Here is a 20348-nt window from a genome sequence, read left to right on the forward strand (position 1 = left end):
CTCAAAATGTCTCAAAATCTCAGAGACATGTAACTTGAAATTATTTGGAATTCTTAAGTCAATATTTGGAATTACAGACAACAGAAAATATTTTTCTTTTTTCAGTGGCAGAAAGAAGCTTCCATATCTCTCCCCCATGCCACATCATTTATAAAAACTACTGAAAATGCCTAGACAAAAGGAAAAAAATTATTTTTTCCCCTTACAAATATATGTTATTGAGATTTAACCGTATACTTGTGATTTTTGTAAATGTAAATGTACAAATGTCCTTATAATTACTCTTATTACCTTTATAATAATAATTATCCTCATGATGCCATACAGTACGCTTGACCTGTCGAGTTTACCTCCTTTGTTAGGTTATGCAACTACATTTCCCATAGTTCCTTTGAGAGTGGCCACTGTGTTGGATGACAGCTATCCGGCGCCGAAACACCGAAAGACACTCAGACGAAAGAGCCATGGCGGCCACGGGTGGAGGGAAAATTAGAAGCAGGAGATATCATATTGCCTCTAAACCTTACGCCAAGAGTAAACAGGTAAACAGAATGAACAATTTCAGTTTAAAGCCCGTTTCGAGGACCGTACAGTGACTGTAATGCTTGTATTCTTGAGGTCTTGTTATTGTTTAGTTGGAGACATTTTGTGGCCTGCAGTTAGCGCTCGTGGCCTCCACGCGCTGCTAGCATGCACAGGAAATGCTAACGGCTAAAGGCTAGCTAACTAGCTCATAGGTTAGCAAAAGCAGGCGGGCTTGACAGTCAAATCGCAACACGGTGTGTCGTTTACATTAGGTAACGAGTGTTGATTAAGTGCTCATTCACATGCGACAAGTTGAGATGGCCAACATTTGCTGAAGTCGTGAGTTTTTAACTGTTAACAAAGTTCGTGGAAAGCGAGGAAGTAGGATTCTAGCCATTAGCCGATGGAGCTAGTGCTAGTGGACGCTAGCATCGGCGAACGGCGCATTGTTGTCCTCGGTTCTTAAGTTTTGAGGCGTCATACTGTTGCAGGTAGACGTGGCAAGATGGTTTGGTTCTAAGTAACAACTGTCTCGGGGTACACATAACTGTTTTACATTTTAAGGTTGTGTTGGGGGGCTGGGTGGAAACCTTTTAAGTGCTAGGCACCGTTAGCCAAATCAAAGCCAGCTGAACTGCGCAGAGAGCATTGGCTGCTTGGAAACCCACATGGTTACCTTAGTGGGTATATTTGCCGCCTGGACAGCGGTACTGTTGGCTTTAAAACCAACCTGTGATCTTAATGGTGGCTAAGACTTGTCCTGATAGTCGAAAATCTTGTGTACTTTTTTTGTTATCAGTTAAAGAAAAAACTCCAGTGAACTACAAGTGTATTCTCTATCTGGAGTGCAAATCAACTGGAAATCTTTCTTTCTTTTCTTTTGAGAAATATACAATCGACTTTCCTTGACGATCGTCGTTAATAGTCGTAGTCGCACAAACAATCATCAGCACCAGCATTCATAAATGTTGTCACATTTATGAATTTCAAGTAAGACAGGATTTTGGATAGATATTATTTATGCTTGCCATCAAGATATATTGATTATACAAACAAAATACTACACATTTTTTAATTCGACTCTTCTGGGTTTCATGGTTTTTGTTTTCCTCCCATGTTTGATGCTCTGGATCAGGTAATATCACAAATCAAGTATAATCAACATGTTTCTATCGAGCATTATAATTGATTGCATTCGTACGACTATGTTTGACTCTTTACAAGTTGTGGCAGTGATTTATTAAGCTGCTAACTGACCAGAATCCAATTCAGGGTCACAAGGGTAGAGAGCTGGAGCCCATCCCAACTCTCATAGAACGACAGGTAGGGTACTCCCTGGGCAGGTCGCCAAACTGTTGCAGGACTAATGCATATACACAGAAAAACATTCACACTTCTACCTAAAAGCACCAGTTAACCGACAACAGAAAAAGAAGACTCATGTAATTTTCCAAGCTCTGCTGTTGTCGTTCCAGTGTCATGTTACAGCTCTTAACAGCATATATCACATAATCAGCAACCCAGATTTTGCATAATTCAGCATTGATCCCATGGCAATGTACCCTTTTGACTTCGCACATAGTGTTAAAATAGAAATGGCATTCATGGTAACAATGAAGACAAGTACATGAAACTGTAGCATGAAACACAAAAAGAAGTTGAATAGTTTTTCACCTCTGTAACATGTGAGTCAAGGTTAAGTCTTTTTAAATTGTGCATAGATTCAATAGCACATGATGCAGAAGTGTTTGAACTTTCACATTTAAGTAAAGGCTCACTCACCCACAAACAACAATTACCCAAATCTTATTTACAGTTTAAAAGATAGGTTTAATTTTTCATCATCAGTTTTGTTTACACAACACTTTGTTGAGAAAGCAGAAGGAGCTTGGTAAGACATGCAGTGTTTGTGCTGTTTCTGTCTTGATTCACTTCTAGGATTGCAGTTCTTCAAAACAGTCGGGCTGGCTTCACTTTTCTTTTTTTAAAAATAAGAGCACCAATTTAATTAGATATTATTCACTTAAAAAATAAACACAAAAGCTTCTCAAGGTTGATGTGCAGTTCATACAACACTCTTGGGTCTTAGCTATGCTACTGTGTCTACAGTAGAAATTCTGATGGATAGCTTTTATGATTTTTTTTTTTTTTTTAAAAGCAACACTATGGTGGTGGTTATACTTATTTTTCACATTTTATACACATGTAAATACACTAGTGTATTTGCACACAGGGTAAAGTACAGGGTGCCCCACAGGTGTGTGGCATAGATAAGGAGGAAGGAAGGAGCATATATAGCTTATCAAGTGTTGAAAGTCACTGCGGGGTATATGGTGTCTCCAAGAGATGCACTTGCAAGCTGGTGCTTTTCCTCAGAGCTTCCTTTTCTAACTTCTCTTATCACAAACAGCATTGGTGTCTTAATATGAAGACACCCAAGTACAACAATAACACTGGACTTTAAATTAAATAAATATTTTCAATAAATGTCTTCTTGCATCAAAAGACCACCAATTTAGAATCCACTTAGTCACTTATCACATCACCTGTTCAGAAAGCTTAAATCTGAAGAACACTAATCTTTTCACCTGCTGTTTCAGGTTACACACTGAAAATGAGGCTGCTAGGCTGAGTTTTTTTTTGTTTTTGTTTTAAAGAACAAACCAAAAGTAAAATGGTCTGTATGCTGAAAGTCTGTTTGCCACATAGCTTCAACTTTGGCAGGTTCTTGTTAAACTTAGCTACAGGCTGAGAGATTGGTCAGTCCTCTCTCTGGAACTGTTTTCACATTTGGTGTCTGGTCAGGATGCTTTCTGAAGTTTCCTTTTCTCACATTTTGCAGTCAGTATGAAACAGTTCATATCAGACATATTAACACTGCTGGATATATTCTGTTTGGTTTAGCTGATGAAGCTAGCAGAGCATAAATGAGTTAGGACGCAGGCAAGACCGCTCAATAGTGCACTGGACTGTCCTCACATCAGCTCAGTCTGACCTCACACAAACTTTTAGGTGGATATTTTTCATTTGAATTGAGTAATATCTAGAAAAATTTCCCAAGATCGAATCCATATGTGAAAACACCCTTTTTACCTTCTTAGTATGAAGAGTAGCTTGCCAGTATGCCAAAGGTAGTCAGAACTACAGTTATGTCATTACTTTACAATAAAACAAGAAGAGTGCTATCAATAAGAGCACAGTGTTCCTCGTGTTTAGGTTGTATTTTGTGGCAGAGGCAGGGAGTATATGCACACTGCAATAGCAGTTGCACATGTGCGTAAATTATTAATGTGTAATGTGCCATGTGAAAACTTGTATAAAGTTCAAATTTTTTTAATAAAAAAATCTAAGAACTTATAGATTGATATGCAAAAAAAGTTTAATTTATCTGTGTTAAATTGTTTTCTATAACTTTTTAACTCAAAGATGTCAAATTATGACCGATGTTTATTGTGGTTTAATAATTACACAAATTGTCACCTGTAGTATGTTCATAAATAATTAAACTTCTGATAAAAGCTGCGATAATGCACATGCATTATCATCACAGACTAAAGAAGTAAAGTCATTAGCATCAGCGAGGGCGCAGATTTCATTGACTGGCTCACCAGGTTGTACCCTTAGTCGTGTGGCTGCAATGAGTGGGAGTTTTCCCTTATAACCAAAAGGTGTGCTGTACAAAGACTTGGAGCGTTGTTTATTTGCAGTTTATGCATCAGAAATGGTTCACAGCTACATTTTTGGGACATGGTTTTGAGAGGTATTGACATTAAAGAAACCGTGGAAAAAAATTTAAGTCCTGTAGTTCTTGTTGCATTGTTGCTTAGCTGTTTTTGCGCACAGCTGGGATTGTCTGCCTGCATCTTTGGCTGACAATTTGCGTGCTGTGTCACATTTCTATTTATAAGCTTATTCTGTGCAAACGTTTTATTTCGGAAAAAATCACTAAACACTTAATTAGCTGCTCTCCACTGAGTGTCTCCTGCTGTGGATGAGTTTCATCATTGTGGACTGCAGTTGCTAACGGTCGAGCTCGCTTTGCCTTTGTAGCCTTAGTGAACTGTGTGTAGAGGTTCATGACCAAGCTCTCTAGTTGCTGTAGTTTCTAGTTAAAGTGAATCACAGTTCTTCTGCAGGACAAATTAAGGACTGCTGTTGTCAGCTGCAGTCCAAGATGGGGAAGTTGGAATACAAAGCCCAGAGCTAAATTGCATAGACTGATGAGCTACCCAGTAGGGAGACAAGAATGAGGGGAACTAAATTAATTGTAGATTGTTTTGTTCTCAGAGATGGTTTAAAAAAGTTACAAATGCTAAAATGTGTGTCCCAGTATAACTGGGTGTTGAAATGCATTTACTTTCTATGCATGGTATTTAGGAGATTTGACTCCTCTGCATCGCCGGGAATTCATCCAGTGTTTGACCTGAGTACAGTACAGAACAACGTCACTTGCTCAGTGTTTCACAGAAGCATGCACAGTGCCTGACCCAATTTCTGTGTTTGTTTTGTTTTGCACAAGTGAAGACGAATAGTCTCATTGCAAATGACGGGCAGTGCACTTGATTCAGATAAAAAAATCCAATGTTGATAGCTGTGGTTTGCTAATCTGAAGTGTCCAAGGTTTTTATGACTCGGTTTTGTGGAGTTGATTTACCACAAGTTTATTAGGTGTTTTGACCGAGCATGGGATTTTTTGTGTTTTGGTGTCAAAAGTGAAAAATCCACAAGACTGAACTAGCAACACTCTTAGCAGGGAATTTTATTTTATTTTACGTACATTGAATAGTGTCCAGTGCCATTTGTCAAAGGAATTTTCAAATGAAGCAGCTGCAAAGACTGACTTGGTTTGGTTTTTTTTGTTAAATGTAAATATTATTTATTTTACACCCTTATTGACTCTTTCCTCTCCCCTCCTCTTGGTTTTATCAGCAGCAGTCAGGCCTCATCAGTCGAGTGACAGACACAGTAAAGAGCATCGTTCCTTCCTGGCTGCAGAAATATTTCAAGAATGGCGATGCTCCCGAAGGAGGAGTGGATATACATGGGACAGAGCAAAACTGCAAGCCGCCGCCGCCTCCTCCTAATGGTAGCGAAGAGGGACCACCTCCCCTCGATGGACGTGACTCCCCAGAGCCAAGTACTAGTAACACAGGTGAGGGGTCTTTCAGATCATATGGTTAGTGGTGATATTTTATTTGTATTGCTGAGCTCACCTGTCATATTTGTCCTTCTTACACAGAGCCCTCAACAAGCAGAGCATCCCTGAACTTTCAGGAATATGTGCTCTCTCGACCTCCTCTTAGTCGCTCCCATCTCCACTTCACCCCACTGGATGCCTCCTCCCCAACTTTGGGGGCTTCTAGCAGCCTCTTCTCACAGCCCTCCACCTCCTCAGCCCCTGGACCCTTTTCCACTGGCTTCTCCTTGGTAAAAGAGATTAAGGATAACCTGTCACAGCATGAAGATGATAACATCTCCACCACAAGTGGATTCTCCTCCCGTGCATCTGACAAGGGTAAATAGATGGCAGATTTGTGTGTTTAAGTGTTTTGTAATGTAATCTGACATAATGTAAATATTTAAAAAGTGGCAGCTACAAACATGAAATCTGTAACGTTCTGGATACACTCGCTTATCCTCCAAAGTGGGTTGAGGTAGTGGAGCAGTTAGAAGAAATTTAATTCTCAGTTGATGAGTGAATTGAGCCTCAGTGTTGAGTTCTTTGGATCTGTTGTGCCGTTAAACCGGTCTGTGTTCAGACTATTTGCCTACTGTTGTATAGGTGTAAACACACAACTACAACCCCATATATAGCCTTGACCGCAATGTGTTGGACTTGCATACATTTGCATATGCAAAGTTGATATACAGCTATACATATAGCATTTCTTTATTCCAGGACTCTACCCTTTGGATACTGTTTGTTTGTGGGATGAAACCACGTTTAGCACAGCTAGTAAGGTAATTACAGGATGAAGAAAGGGAGTCTGAACAGATTTGACGTAAAAGTTATAATTTGAGTTGATTTTTATGATCTTCTTATAAACATTGTTTTTCTTGCCTCAGACTAAGCAGAACTGGTGATTTTGCTTTTTGGATACATTTTTAGATTAAAATGCAATCAAATAAGTATTGCATATGTGGATGGGCAGTTCAGGTAGAGGGGATCTAGTATATACAAACAACTCAGCCACATAACCAAAACAAAGTGCTGTAATTAAAAAAACAAACAAAAATGTTTTATATCCAACACTTTTTGGACGGATTTTCAAAGCCCTATAGAGCCACGGCTAGAAGCTAGATTAACACACTAGTGTTCTCTTGAATTATAGAGATTTTCAGTATCTCTTTCTTTTTCAGATGTCCCCACTTCTAAAACGGCATCACTTCCTCAGCTTTGGTCCCCGGAGACAGACAGAACAAACTCTGGACCTCAACCTTCCCAGTCCAGTCTGAAAAAGCCTGCTTTCAACCTGTCTGTCTTTGGAACATCCTCCAATGTGAGTGTTTGTCTGTCCACCAAGATCCTGAATCTCTCAGCATGTAATGTTTGTAAAAAGCTCTTAAAGAAGAGTTTCATACATGTTTTACCAGGGTGCCATGAGATGAGTGAAGCACATGATTGGGTGAAGCTTACTTATCACAGCAGCTTGATGTAAATGTGCTGATCTTTGCTTCGAAGTGCAGTCAAATGTTGATGCTTCGAGCTCTAAATTATAAATTTACAGTGGTATTTTTGTTGGATAATATGTAAAATCACTGTTACTATCCCTCTAAGAGACAATATCTTGTTTACAAGATTACTTTAGTAATGTTAGGCTGCTTTACATTTACTTTTTATTGCCACTGGCACCGAAGTTGAGGCCAACCAATTCATAGCAAGTAGCATTACTGTGCAGTCCAGCTCTGATTTTAACAAGACAAAACAGTTGAATATGTAAACAAAAAAGTAAGAGTAACGCCTAATACAAGTCTGAGCTTGTCGGACATGTTTTAGGAAGCTCTAATGTAACAGTTAGTAATTCCCTGTAAAACCACATGAGATTATAATAAATCAACTTCTAAGAATACGTGAAAGCTATGCTTTGACCAGTAAAAGTCATAGTATACCTTTGACTTTCATTGTATATTGAAGGCACTATAACACATATTTGTAGTTTAACTTTGCATTTGATTTATTTTGAAATGTTTTTCTTATTTCATGAGTTAAAGTAAAGTAAATCATAACAAATGGGGCTCTCATAAATTAGGATAATAACTAATTTAGGAATGTATGAAAAAATGACTCTGAATTATATTTACCTTCCTCCGTTCCAGTCCACTTTAAACAGCACGGTGCTGAACTCTAGCCAGCTTGGAGATTCACCCTTCTACCCCGGGAAGACCACCTATGGTGGTGCAGCTGCAGTCAGGAGCTTGCGCAGTCGTCCTGGAACACCGTATCAGGTGAGCAAGATGATGGTCATGTATGGTGTTAAAACAGAAGCTTTTATTGTTACCATGGCACCGCATAGCAGTCTATTGCAGTAGGTCTTATGCGTTGTATTTTATTTATTTATTTATTTTTTATTTGGTTGTACACCCTTGTAAAACGTAATATTCATGCATTCATTCTGTTACATTTGCAGGTGTGCTTGCATTTATTTTTTAATGTAGCTTGTGTTGAATAAAACAGTGAAAACATGGGTTGCACTAAAGTATATTTTTAATCTTGTAATAAAAAGTGTGTATATCTGAGTATATATATCAGGAGTATTAGCATTGTCTAACATTGTAGTAGTTTGCAGTAGTTTCTGAGGGTCAGGTTTGATCCAGAAAAACACATGAATGCCCTGCTAATGTAGACTGTTGTTCTGGTAGTGTAATGTAGTCCGACTTAGCCAGGTGGTTTTTATTAGATAAAACTGTCTTCTTTTTCTTCTTCTTCTTCTTTTTTGTCTGGCTGATGTTAGGATTATCTGCTTTTGTGACCACAGTGATTGGTACCAGATGTAGCACGTAGCTAGCCAACCTTGGCTTGATTGTTTGCTAATGTTGCCTTTGGCAAAATGCTACTCAAAACCACAACAGTTTTGTGTTTGTTGAGTTTGTGTTGGAGTCTGTTTGGTGGAAGCTATTAGGACTGTGTGGTATGATTAAAATCTCATATCCTGATATGTTTCTGTTTTACATGATAAATTTTGTACTCAGGACTGAACAGTACTCATTCATATACGATTATTTGTCTCTTTTATTTAAAACTAATGAGAAACTGTTTAAGAATGTAAAAATGCGACTGTATAAAATCTAAAATACTTTTTAAAACTAAATGATTAAAGACCAAGCATAAAATATTATTATACAAAACATCAAATATAAACATTGTACCTTAAAGGTTCACTCTAGCATTTATTTTGACCATGTGGTGGTTCTTTTGTTTCCCATTTGTAAACTTGCTCCATATTCGTTCATATGGTTCTTTCATAGGTGGTCGAATAGGTTTGTGGTGGCCTATTTTGGGGACCAGTGTGCAGCATAATATGCAAAGTACAGTTTGGTTTTTGTCAGACTTTATGTAACTAAACAAAGTTCTTGATACAGAGGTAGCTCCTGGGTTAGCAGTAAGATCCTCCATTTGTCTCGACTCGCCGTTCTCTCTTTCCCAGCTACAATGTGTGTTCTGTCTCACCTCCACTCATCATTCTGGTATTCATGTTTCTGTTTGCATCCATGTGTTGCCATGTAAGATTGCCCACCATAATACAAATGATGATGAAAATATTGCTGTAAACGTTGTATTTGGCAACACAAGGAAATATATAAGTGGTTACTGGAATCCATTTCAAAGCTGCTGTTGCTTACTGTTGGCGATGGGAATGAAAAGGAGGCACAGCATTCAATTTTTGTCCTGCACACAGACACCAGCCCACACGCTGTTGGCTGTAACCTACTAGAGAGGTTAAAGGTCTAATATGCTCACATATTGGCCATAATTATGTTTAATAAACAATAAATGTTGCACAGAACATGTTTAAGATTTTGGAGGTAAGTTGTTTGTTTGTGATACTGACATTATAGTTTGAATATTATTGATTAAACTGTAGACTGAAGTAGTTTATCTGATATGCAGGCCCCGGTGAGGAGACAGATCAAGGCCAAGCCTGCTGGTGCTCAGCCCTGCGGGGTGACCAGCGCCACAGCCAGACGCATCCTGCAGTCTTTGGAGCGCATGTCGAGCCCACTAGCTGTGAGTACACACATGCAAGATGAAATTATACTTCATCTCAGTTCGGTGTCCCACATAGAAGTGAATATGCAAATATAAACATTGTCAAAATGTTCTGGCAGGTGTTCCTGCTTAAAATCTTTAAACCTGATGGACATTTATTTGTCTTCATTTACAGGATGCCAAGCGAATCCCTGCAGCAGCCTCATCCCCCTTACTGTCACCAGTAAGAGCTTTTAATATTCAGCATAAGCATCAGTTTTCTGTGACACTTTGTACATTGCAGCACATCATGTGAAGATAAACACCCCAGACATTGAGAAAAGCTGGTTTATATTATTTTGTTATACTGACACCACATCCAGCCCAAAAAGTTCTCACTTGAGTTCTGTCTTGCAGCCAGTGGATGGTGTAAATCCAGATGCGTTACATCTCCCGTCTAAAAAGAAACGGGTAAGTACCAGTTTCAGAATATATGTGGCCATCAAAATTTTAGTTAGCTCATAGCTGTCCAATTTTAGCCTCGTTCCTCTGGTTTGTTAATAACGGTGTTGAATGTGGGTGAAAGCTTGTGGTTGCAGATCAACATCTAAATTTCTCAAGTGTCCTCTGCAGTGTGCTTAGTGATACAAACAGGAGATCATTGTACAAGTGCAGCAGCACTTGTTGCAATTTGTCTTCATGTCATTTCTGTCCCCTACCGGTTTGGTCTCCTTTACGCTTATTAACGGGAGTCTCCTCAGCTGTTCCTCACTCTGTGTGTGTCTCTTATGTGTCTACACACACCTGTGAGCAAAACTCTGGCAGGCTACTATGTAGTTGGCTCATGAAATCGTGCTAATGTGCGCTGTATTAAGTGCTGTCCATTGTTAAATTGTGCCAGCTCTGGAATGAACTTGTCCTCAGTAATAACTGTCAGGCGTTGCCAGCTGTGACAGCTGCAGTGCAGAACAATGGTGTATTCAGTCTTACAGGTCTGAACAAGAAACCCTGCTTACCCAAACCAGGGCTTTCATGTGTAATTTCTGTTTTACCTCGGCATGGTTCAAAATATAACCAAGCAGTTACTAGAATTTTCTTGGTTATGCCTCTTGAGGCAGTGGTGTTTTATTTTTGTTTTTCTTTTAGTTTTACATAAGCAGACCTGATACGAACCCCATATTTTTTAATTAAAATATAATCTTGACTGTCCTCTGTAGGTCCACATAGCAATTTCTTTATGACAGCATCTGAAGGATTGCTATAAAGTTATCTTTGAAGTAAAATTTTATGTATGTTTAGAGAAGTTGATGTTCACATTTCAAATCGGTTTCATTTTTGAGTAGAAAGGAATTAACTGTTTCTGAATATGGACACAGAAAAGAACAAGAATCAAACACTGCCCTCTCAGTTAACTCTATTTTTATTAATTTTTTCTCCTAAATCCAGATGGACTCTAACCTTCCACCGGTGCAAAAACTTGTGGTTCCTGCTGCTTCTGTATCAGGAAACCGCTCTGTGTCCTTCAGGCCTACTTTAACCCCCGGAGGAGTGACTCGAGCTGTAGACAGGACTGCAAGAGAGACGGTTAGTTGCACAGTGTTGCCTCCCGTCATGATTTTCCTGTATTTGCAGCCAGTCCGAATATATCAGATATAAAACCTGTTTGTAATCCCTTTGTTTTTGCATTATTCCCATAGCACACAAGACAATCACCACAGCTTCCCGAAGCGACCCCAGGTCCATCTCAAAGGTAAAACAGTGACTCTGATTAATCAGGTTCAAGTCTAACTTAAGAACGATGTTCCTGTCTCTGAGAAACTGAGGTGACAGTTTCCTCATATTCTTACATTTTCAGATTTATGTCCTGCTTAAAAATCTTGTTGAGAATTTATCTCACAAATTAATTTATTATAGTCAATTTATTCAAAGTAAGAAAGCACGACAAGTTAACTGACAAATGGTTGTTTATACCTGTATTTGTTTTGTTTTTTTTAGCACAAAGAGTTCTAGTGGCCCAGTTTATCCTCTGTCCAGCACACCTGCAGTCAGCAGTGTGAGCTCTGGAGGAGGAAAGATGAAGAGAGAGAAGACCACTGCTCGGCCCTCCTCCAAACGTCTGGAAGATGAGGTGAGATCTTGATCTATCTAATCGTGATCTTTTTGTAAGTTATCACAGTCTTCATCCAGTAAGAGAAACAAAGGTATAACGTGTTGCTTCTGCTTGTTTTCTGACTGCAGGTTGCGGAGGTGCCAGAGCTCCCGGCCATTTTACTTCCCATCAGCACATCTGCATTGCCCACCTTCAGCTTCTCTTCTCCTTTACCGCCGCTCAACACTTCCACTAGCTCCTCTCCCAAGATCTCAGCTGTTACTCCTGTTAAGGAAACAGTCACAGATAAGGTACGTCTTAAAGCATCCGAGCGTTTTTCTGTCATGAAACTGCGAGTCTCAATCGTTAATTGACATCAAAACAAACTTTGAGCTAGTTCAACTTGACTTTACTGGTGAGTAGGTGACTGAAATAATGCTTTTAAGTCAGCACCAATTAGGGTTTTTTTTTTTCTTTTCACTTTTTACAGGATCCACCAAGAGCCTCAACGCCACCTTGTGTACTTTTCACATTTTCCTCCCCTATTGTCAAAACTACTGCTGCTAGCCCACCTTCCTTTTCCCCCTCTGTAAGTATTTTTTTCTACTTTTTTAATAATTACACAACCTTGCTTTAGAAGGTTAAATTGATAATTGTTTGTTTCTCTGTAGGCTGGATTTACTTTTAGTGCACCTGTAGCGAAGCTGGGTCCTTCTATGGTGAATGGAAAGTTGACCACGCCCATAGCAGCAGCAGGTAAGTGTTTTGTGTCACAAAAATGCCAGAGGCCCTTTCACATACAATGTGACAACATATTTAAAATAGTGCTGTCAGCATTAATCTCGTTAAAATGACGTTGACGCCATAACTGCATTAACGCGGCAAATCTCTGTTAACGAGTTACCGCGATCGGCCCATGCGTGGGGCTGCACGACGTCAACGCGTTAGCGCGGTTAGCTTATTAACGGAGATTTGCCACGTTAATGCAGTTATTGCGTCAACGTCATTTAGCGGGATTAACACTGACAGCACTAATTTAAAACCACCAGCAGTTCCCTGCTGTATTGAGCAAAAGACAGCACAGTGCAAGTGTGTCGGCTGGTGAGCACTTGCTAATGTGTGTTGTACTGAAATTTGACTGCAGTGTGATGTATGTCTGCACGACAGTTATTAAAGACGGTGAGCAGCCACAAAGAAGACACAGTACAGTAAGAGTGAAGCACCCATTTTGCGCGGTTCCCTCTACTGAAATGATTTATGATAAATGGACTTGTAGTATGAAGTGTTTTGCATACTCAATGTGAGTAGAAAGAAAGTACGAGTCCAATTCAGTGTTTTTCCTCTATGCCTAAACATTTTTCTAACATTGACATGCTGGTGTCTGACGTTTATTGGCAGAGGAGCGCTAAGGGACACTGTTCAGCACATGACGTCACCCTGTTAGAAGTAATTGTGGAGTGAGCTCTTTGAAGCCTAAATCATGAATTCTGGCTTCCTGTTAGTTTGTATCACCTGAGAAACCTTGAAATGAGTTTTTGGTCTCATGTTTCATGTTTACAGTAAAAGCAGCTGTAAAAAAAAGCACAGAAGACTTTGAAGGACCTTTCAAACCAGCCAAGACCTTGAAGCAGGGCAGCGTCCTCGATCTTCTCAAAGCCCCTGGTTAGTCTTTGTATTTTGCGTTATGAAAAATTTTCAGATGGTTGAGTTTGAAGTTCATAGCTTTAATTAATGTTCTGGTTTCTTCAGGTTTTGCCTCTCCAGTCGCTCAGATATCCCCAGCTCGCGATGCTACTCCTCAGCAGTCGTCCACACAATCCACTGCCCCCTCCTCCACTTCTGCAACCTCCTCCACTTCTTCAACGGGGTTTGGTGGTTTGTTCAAAGCCTCAGCAGACTGGACCTGTGATGTCTGCTTGGTTCCGAACAAGCAGTCAGACACAAAGTGTGTTTGCTGCGCAGCCCCACAGCCCAAGTCTTCATCCAAATCCATGGACAGTAAACAGTCACCCTCCACCTCTGTTGGGCTGGAGAGCAGCAGCAGCACTAACACCACCTCTACCACTACAACCACAACAGGTTTTGGCACAATGTTTTCCAAACCTGCCGGCACCTGGGACTGTGATACCTGTCTTGTTATAAACAAACCTGATGCAGTAAAGTGCGTGGCCTGCGAAACGGCCAAACCCGGAACGGGACTCAAACCCTCACTGACTCTTTCTTCGGCCTTCTCGCCGGTTAAGACTGTACCTACTCCCACAGCCGCAGTTTCTACAGAGTTCACCGGGTTTGGAGACAAATTTAAAAAACCTGAGGGTGCATGGGAATGTGATACCTGTATGGTGCAGAACAAAGCAGAGGACACCAAATGTGTGGCCTGCACGAGTGCTAAACCAGGTAATTAATTAAAAATGTTGCTTTTCTGTTGCTGAATCTTGGCTTTAGGTTGCACCAGCTGTCCTTTGCAGTTCTTCTCTGTAATTTCATAAGCTGCATCAGTGACTAAAGTCATATATATATATATATATATATATATATATATACACACACACACAATTATTAGTATTATTATTATTATTTTTATTATTTTTCTTCTCATGATCTCATCATTGACTGTGCAGGAGCATCAGCAGGACCCTCTTCATCAAGCAGCAGTGCCCCTGTGTTGGGATTGGCAGAAAAGTTCAAGAAGCCGGAGGGAGCCTGGGAATGTGATGTCTGTCTTGTGCAGAATAAAGCATCTGATGTGCAGTGTGTCGCCTGTCAGGCAGCCAAACCTGGAGCTAAAGTGGAACCCAAGGGTAACAAATGCACTCTACTTGCAGTATTTTTCAGTAGCATGTAAATACTATTTAAGTGTGTGGGGTGCTAAAAGGTTTTCTCTTGTGTTGTTATTTCATTACATCACTTTACCCTCTTTAATTGTGTCCTCTCGTTTCAGCCTTTGGTTCTACTTTTGGTTCTACTTTTGGTTCCTCAGCCAGTGGAACCTCAGGATCTTCTGCCTCTAGTACTGGAGGTTTTAAGTTTGGCACATCAGACAGTACTTCAGCGTCTGGAGCAGGAGGTTTCAAATTTGGAGGCTCGCTCACTGAGTCGACCTCTTCTTCTTCATCCGGTGGATTCAAATTTGGAGTGCCGTTTGGAAGCTCCTCATCAGAAACCACTTCTAAAGACACTACTGCTGCATCAGGGTTCAAATTTGGCGGCTCGTCTGAGAGCTTTAAATTTGGGGCTGCCTCTAGTGATGATAAAAAGTCAGACCAGCCTGCTGCAGGTTCTGGGTTTAAGTTTGGAGCTAGCAGTGGGATAGTGTTTGGAACTGGATCTTCTAGCACAGAAAGCAACTCTTCTAAGGGAGGCTTCACAATTGGACTTTCAAAACCTGAAGAGAAAACATCAGTCACCTCGACAACCTCCTCATCCTCTATTACTTTCACGCCTCCCTCCTCTCAAGAAAATAGTAACAGTAAAGCATCTTCAAGTGACACAGACAGCGGCTCAGTCAGCATCTCATGCGGCACAGCCAGGTCTGTATTTGGGAGATTGGGGGAGCCGAGTTTGGCCACCAGTGCACCACAAGTAGTCCCTACTTTTGGGTCCTCACAGGCGGCTAAAGAGCCCGCTGCTCCTACATTTACCTTTGGTAAGCCAGAGGAAAAGAAGGAAGCGGCTACCTCCTCTGCTCCGTCTACCTTCCTCTTTGCTGCTGCAAGTAAGGATGCAGATTCTACACAGGCCTTTACTGGTGGCTTTTCCTTCAGCAAGCCCAATGCTCCAACAGAGCAACCTCCACCTGCTTTCACTTTTGGAAAGTCAGCAGACAAGAATGAAACATCATCTTCAGAAGCCCCAAAGCCTACCTTCGCTTTTGGAAAAAGTGCTGCAGGTACTTAAATTTCTGTCACTTACAGCACTTTGGGTAGATTGTGGTTTCTAGACCATTCATGCAGTTTCTTTTACTATCATTAAAAAATGCTTAAGCAATTCTGGGATTCAGTATCTTCATTTTATATTATTGTATTATTTTATAAAATTGTAATCTTTTTCTTACAAGAAGATGCCAAAATATCCACGTTTTCACCCAGTGATTATGTAGGTCTGTTGCTTCTGCGCTTAAAAAACATTCTACTCCCTCATTGTATTACTAAGACCTCAGGATGTGTGATAACCTGGAAACATCTGTTTGTCTTTCATTGCTATGACGTGTGTGTTGGTGACTTACTACGATACTGTGGGTTTAATTGCTGTTTTCTGCTGTTTTATTGATCTCTGTCATGATCTCGTCCTGCACAGAACCTGCTTCTGCTGCTCCAAAACCAGCCTTTTCTTTCCTGGCAAGTAAACCAACCAACGCCACCAACTCCACCACTTCATCGTCCTCCACCCCAACTCCCAGTCTGTTTGGTGCTGCCAGTGGCAGCAGCACCTCCACACCGGCCCCAGCTCCCTCTGCAGCTCCAAACACTTTCATGTTTGGTCAGCCTGCTGCGGCCTCCAGTGACGCTCCTCCAGCTAAAAACTTCATCTTTGGCCAGAGTCAGGACAGCCAGCCGCCTGCCCCATCAGCTGCTCCTCTCAACTCCACTCCTGCTCCTGCTCCAGCTCAGCCTTTCATCTTCGGTGCTCCAACCAATGCTGCTGCTGCTCCTGCTCCTGCTCCTGCTGCCGCTGCTGCTCCCACCTTCAATTTTGGTGCAGCAGCGCCCTCTGCTGCCTCCTCATCAGGTCTGTAACTATGAAGTATCTACATCGGGTATTATAAGTGATCAATTTGTTTATGATTGACATATGTATTTATGTTTTCTATTCTTTTTCAATCACAGCTCCATCTGCAGGTCCAACCCCATTTGTCTTCACCTCGGCTCCCTCTGCTGGGTTCGGGAACAACCAAACTCCTTCATTTGGATCATCTTTCGGATCTCCTTTCCCAGCCACACCTTCCCAGACCCCAGCTTTTGGGGCCAAACCCAATCCTCCCCCGGCCTTTGGACAGCAGAGTAACTCCACCCCTGTATTTGGGCAAGGTGCTAATCCCGCACCAGGTGAGTGGCTGGCTGCCTTTCGAGCCTTTAATAGTCATGATTTTAGTTGTGACATTAAAATGTAACACTTTTTTTTTTTTAAACCAGGTGGAGGCTTTCAGTTTGGAGGAACCGGTGCATTTGGAGCCACAACCAACAACACCTCAGGTGTGTTTACTTTCGGAGCAGGATCCTCAGCCTCCCCTGCTCCCCCTGCCAACCCCTCTGTCGCTCCCCAATCAGGTGCACCTGGAGGTGGATTCAACTTTGGGCAAACTCCGACTTTCAATATTGGGTATGTTGCTTTTTCTCAGTCTAAACCTCTGCATCATTTTAACTTTTATCTGTTACTCTTATTGTGTATATTGTAGGTAGGGCTGTGCGATATGACCAAAATCTCATATCCCGATATTAAGACATCTATCGTCCGATAACGATATAAATCACAAAAATGTAACATTTTCTGTAAATTCTGTGAATGTCGGGCAGCTCGACTTGCGTGAAGTGTTTCCAGCTGGGCGTCGCGTACCTGGAGTCGAGTGTTTTAACTGATGCATGAAACTATACATTTTTAGACATAGGTTGTAACGGCCGCCGTTTTCTTTGTGAGTATTTATTACACAGCGTGCTGCGGGGAAAAGCCTGTTCTAACGTTTGAGTCTAAGGTTTATTTTTTAGCACCTGACAGCTTTTTTGCTTCTCATCCGTAAATACTCTGCATCTTTCACGTGATTCAGTTTATTTTGAAAAGTCTCAACAGGATCTTGAGCTTTATTGTGAAAGGTTTATGTGGGAAAATAAACAAGCGGACACGCGATGCTGTTACCGTTGTTGTTGCTAACGACAACGCATAAAAACAAGCGCTTGTCCGTCCGTAGTGTGGTTATATTAAATATAAGAGAAAGAGAGAACTTTAAGAAATTAATATAGCCACTACAGTGACCATCAAAACGATGAAAAAAATATTGCTGTAAACAGTTTATTTTGCGACACCACGAAACAAACGATAGCGTAAAATGAAACGATAGACATTTTTATATCGTCATCCGATATATATCGTTATATCGAGCAGCCCTAGTATATTGTGTATTTGTTGTACAGTGTCCTTGGGTGCTCTGAAAGGCGCTATTTTTAAATAAAATGTATTATTATTATCATTATTATTACTATTATTACAGCTAACATGTAAAGTTTTCCCAGTGTATGCACATCAAAACACCTTTAATCCAAGTTAGCATGCCCTAAATGGAAATTAAATATTTAAAGAGTGGTATTTGTGCTGTTATCTATAAGTGTATATAAATAATAATAAAGATCATAGAAAAAAGATACCACCATCGATGTATGTGAGATGCTGTCACTAGTTGCAGCTGTCATTTGCTATCATTTGAGAACGAGGCGGCGTAGGGCCTTTAAATTGATACCATAGGTACATCGTTAAAACATCTTGGAAGAGTAAGACCATCAATGACCTCGACTTATCTTGTGAATGAGAGCACCTGAGGACAAGGTGAAACAGTATTTTGAAATTCATACCATAGGTATGAATTCTGCTAGCAGACTGAGAGGTAGCACTGGCAGTCAGAATATTTGCTTAAATGTTTTTTTTTAAGTGCCCCCCCAGGGGAGCAGTGTATAATATGTATTCAGAAATCAGGTGTCTGCAGTGCAGTTCAGTAGATTCAGCCACAAAATATTTATGATTTTGTGTATGTGTGTATGCATGTGGTGATGCTCTAACGGGACTTGTCTGTTCCCACAGGTCTACAAAATCATTCACTGCTGCTTCAGGTGGACAGCCAGCAATCGCAGGGCGCAAGATCAAGACGGCGGTGCGGCGCAGAAAGTAGAGAGTCACGGTCTTGACAAGAACTCAGACTTTACTATGACTCGACTGAATCCCCACTGAAGCCTGAATAAAGTTCTGCAAGGTCTCAACTGGACAAACACTGAAATTGCTACCATTCGTTAAAGGGCAGAGACTGGGCGCATCATTCTGTGCTCGGGGTTGGTTGGGTGGGCGAGGTTTATGTCGGGTTTGGGCTCAGCTGATTATTCACAGGTTTTCACATGCAGATGGGAGCTTTTAATGTGTGAGACCACCCCACAGGATTTGACACTTACACAAGAACTGTTGACTGAACAATGACGCTGACTTAGAGAACAACAATCAAGCAAACATCCCCCACACTCGATATTAAAATAAAAGACAAGCAAGACCGTCATATCTATATTTTCAACACGGGCAGATGTCTGCTAGACTTTAGGCATGACTTTTTGTAATAAAATTACAAAGACAAAAACTGCAGAGTGTAGACTTATTAATTAGTATGGGTGATCAGGTTATGAGCTGTGATATGCAGAGAGGTAGTGAGAGCTGTGCGGCCAATCTCCAGCGGTAATCCTGCAAACTGCTGCTCCGTCACAGGCGGCAGGGTGCCGGTGGAGATGCATCTGTGGCGTCGGCGCAGCGTGCTGTATGTACAGGGATGACCGTTTAATCTTTGTGACGAATGCAGAGTGCTTGTTTTCTCCCCTCCTCTTATGTACAGACTTGAGGTGTGTTTGGTTTCTTTGTACATGATGAGGTTGTGTGGCGGTGTGTGTATGACAGCTGAACGACAGAGTTTTGTTTAATTCTTTTTTTTTCACCTGGGTTGCTAGCTAGCACTGCCACAGGTGAACAAGCAAATGAATGTTTAAAACAAAAACCAGGGGAGGACGGAAGGAGGGGCGGGGTGTGGGAGAGGGGAAAACGCATCCATGCACTGCGGAGGATGGACCAGGCAGGAGGCTTACGCCCTCGTTCACCTCCTTTAGGACTTTGTAAATGCGTAATTTCGAAACTCTTGTTACATGTTTAATTTCTCTCTGGTTTGCTCCTCAACTCTGCTTCTTGTGGCCCCTTGTCTCTCTCTGGTTCCCTCCCTCCCTCCTGATTTCCTTTTACTCTCCCTTTATCTCTCTCTGCCTCTCCCACCTTCTTTCTCTCCCTCTCTCTCTCTCTCTCTCACTCTCTCTCTTAATTGGCCTTTGAATATTATTATAAAAACCTGTAAATAGTGATATTTTTTTTTTAATCTGTGAAGTTGAATTTTTTGTGTTACAAACTCCGCATTCAGCATTTTTGTCTTTAGAATTTATTATGTCAGTTCCTATATTCAAAGTTGCCCGAATCCATTTAAAAGGAGCTTAAATGCAAATTGGAGAGCCTTTGGTGACTAAAGGTATATTGGCTTTTCTGATCCACTTTTGTTTGGACCAAAACCAGTATTGTACAAAGTATTAAGTATATATTTTTCTATTGCGTGTTTAAATGGACAAGGGTGACTTTGGATGATGAGGAAGTCAGTTTAATTTTAAAGCCATGATTATTACTGGATGAGTGATAAAATTTAAACCATGGGTAATTACCATCAATAAAATTAGAAAAATAATGCATCTCTGCTTTTGTCCCATTATTTTACATCATTTAAAAACTGCATTTTGCTTCACGCATTAGCTACATTAACCACACACCCAC

At 40.8% G+C, this 20348-nt stretch overlaps 1 protein-coding gene across 2 annotated transcripts; it reads left to right on the top strand.

The window, feature by feature from the left end:
- The first annotated feature begins 384 nt into the window (after positions 1-384).
- Positions 385-20266, top strand: nup153 (nucleoporin 153). 2 transcript variants are annotated; one of them, XM_005478517.4, is made up of 22 exons: positions 385-542; positions 5455-5677; positions 5765-6040; positions 6886-7025; positions 7843-7971; positions 9635-9751; positions 9909-9956; positions 10130-10183; positions 11159-11296; positions 11410-11462; positions 11708-11840; positions 11951-12112; positions 12292-12390; positions 12473-12557; positions 13362-13463; positions 13551-14198; positions 14423-14602; positions 14743-15690; positions 16098-16529; positions 16628-16846; positions 16934-17120; positions 18588-20266. In XM_005478517.4, the coding sequence occupies exons 1-22, from the start codon at positions 414-416 to the stop codon at positions 18673-18675; spliced, it is 4590 nt and encodes a 1529-aa protein (XP_005478574.1). In that variant the 5' UTR covers positions 385-413; the 3' UTR covers positions 18676-20266. The 2 variants fall into 2 exon arrangements, with proteins under 2 accessions (XP_005478574.1, XP_005478575.1); XM_005478518.4 differs by having other exon boundaries at positions 400-542; positions 5458-5677.
- Positions 20267-20348: the final 82 nt, after the last annotated feature.

The sequence above is a fragment of the Oreochromis niloticus genome, linkage group LG22, assembly GCF_001858045.2.
Source record: "Oreochromis niloticus isolate F11D_XX linkage group LG22, O_niloticus_UMD_NMBU, whole genome shotgun sequence".
Classification (NCBI taxonomy): domain Eukaryota; kingdom Metazoa; phylum Chordata; class Actinopteri; order Cichliformes; family Cichlidae; genus Oreochromis; species Oreochromis niloticus.

Coding starts and splice junctions, on each gene's coding strand:
- nup153 (XM_005478517.4), top strand. CDS start 414: ATGACAGCTATCCGGCGCCGAAACACCGAAAGACACTCAGACGAAAGA. Junction 11,297..11,409: donor ACAGGACTGCAAGAGAGACG/GTTAGTTGCACA, acceptor TTATTCCCATAG/CACACAAGACAATCACCACA. Junction 13,464..13,550: donor CGATCTTCTCAAAGCCCCTG/GTTAGTCTTTGT, acceptor TGGTTTCTTCAG/GTTTTGCCTCTCCAGTCGCT.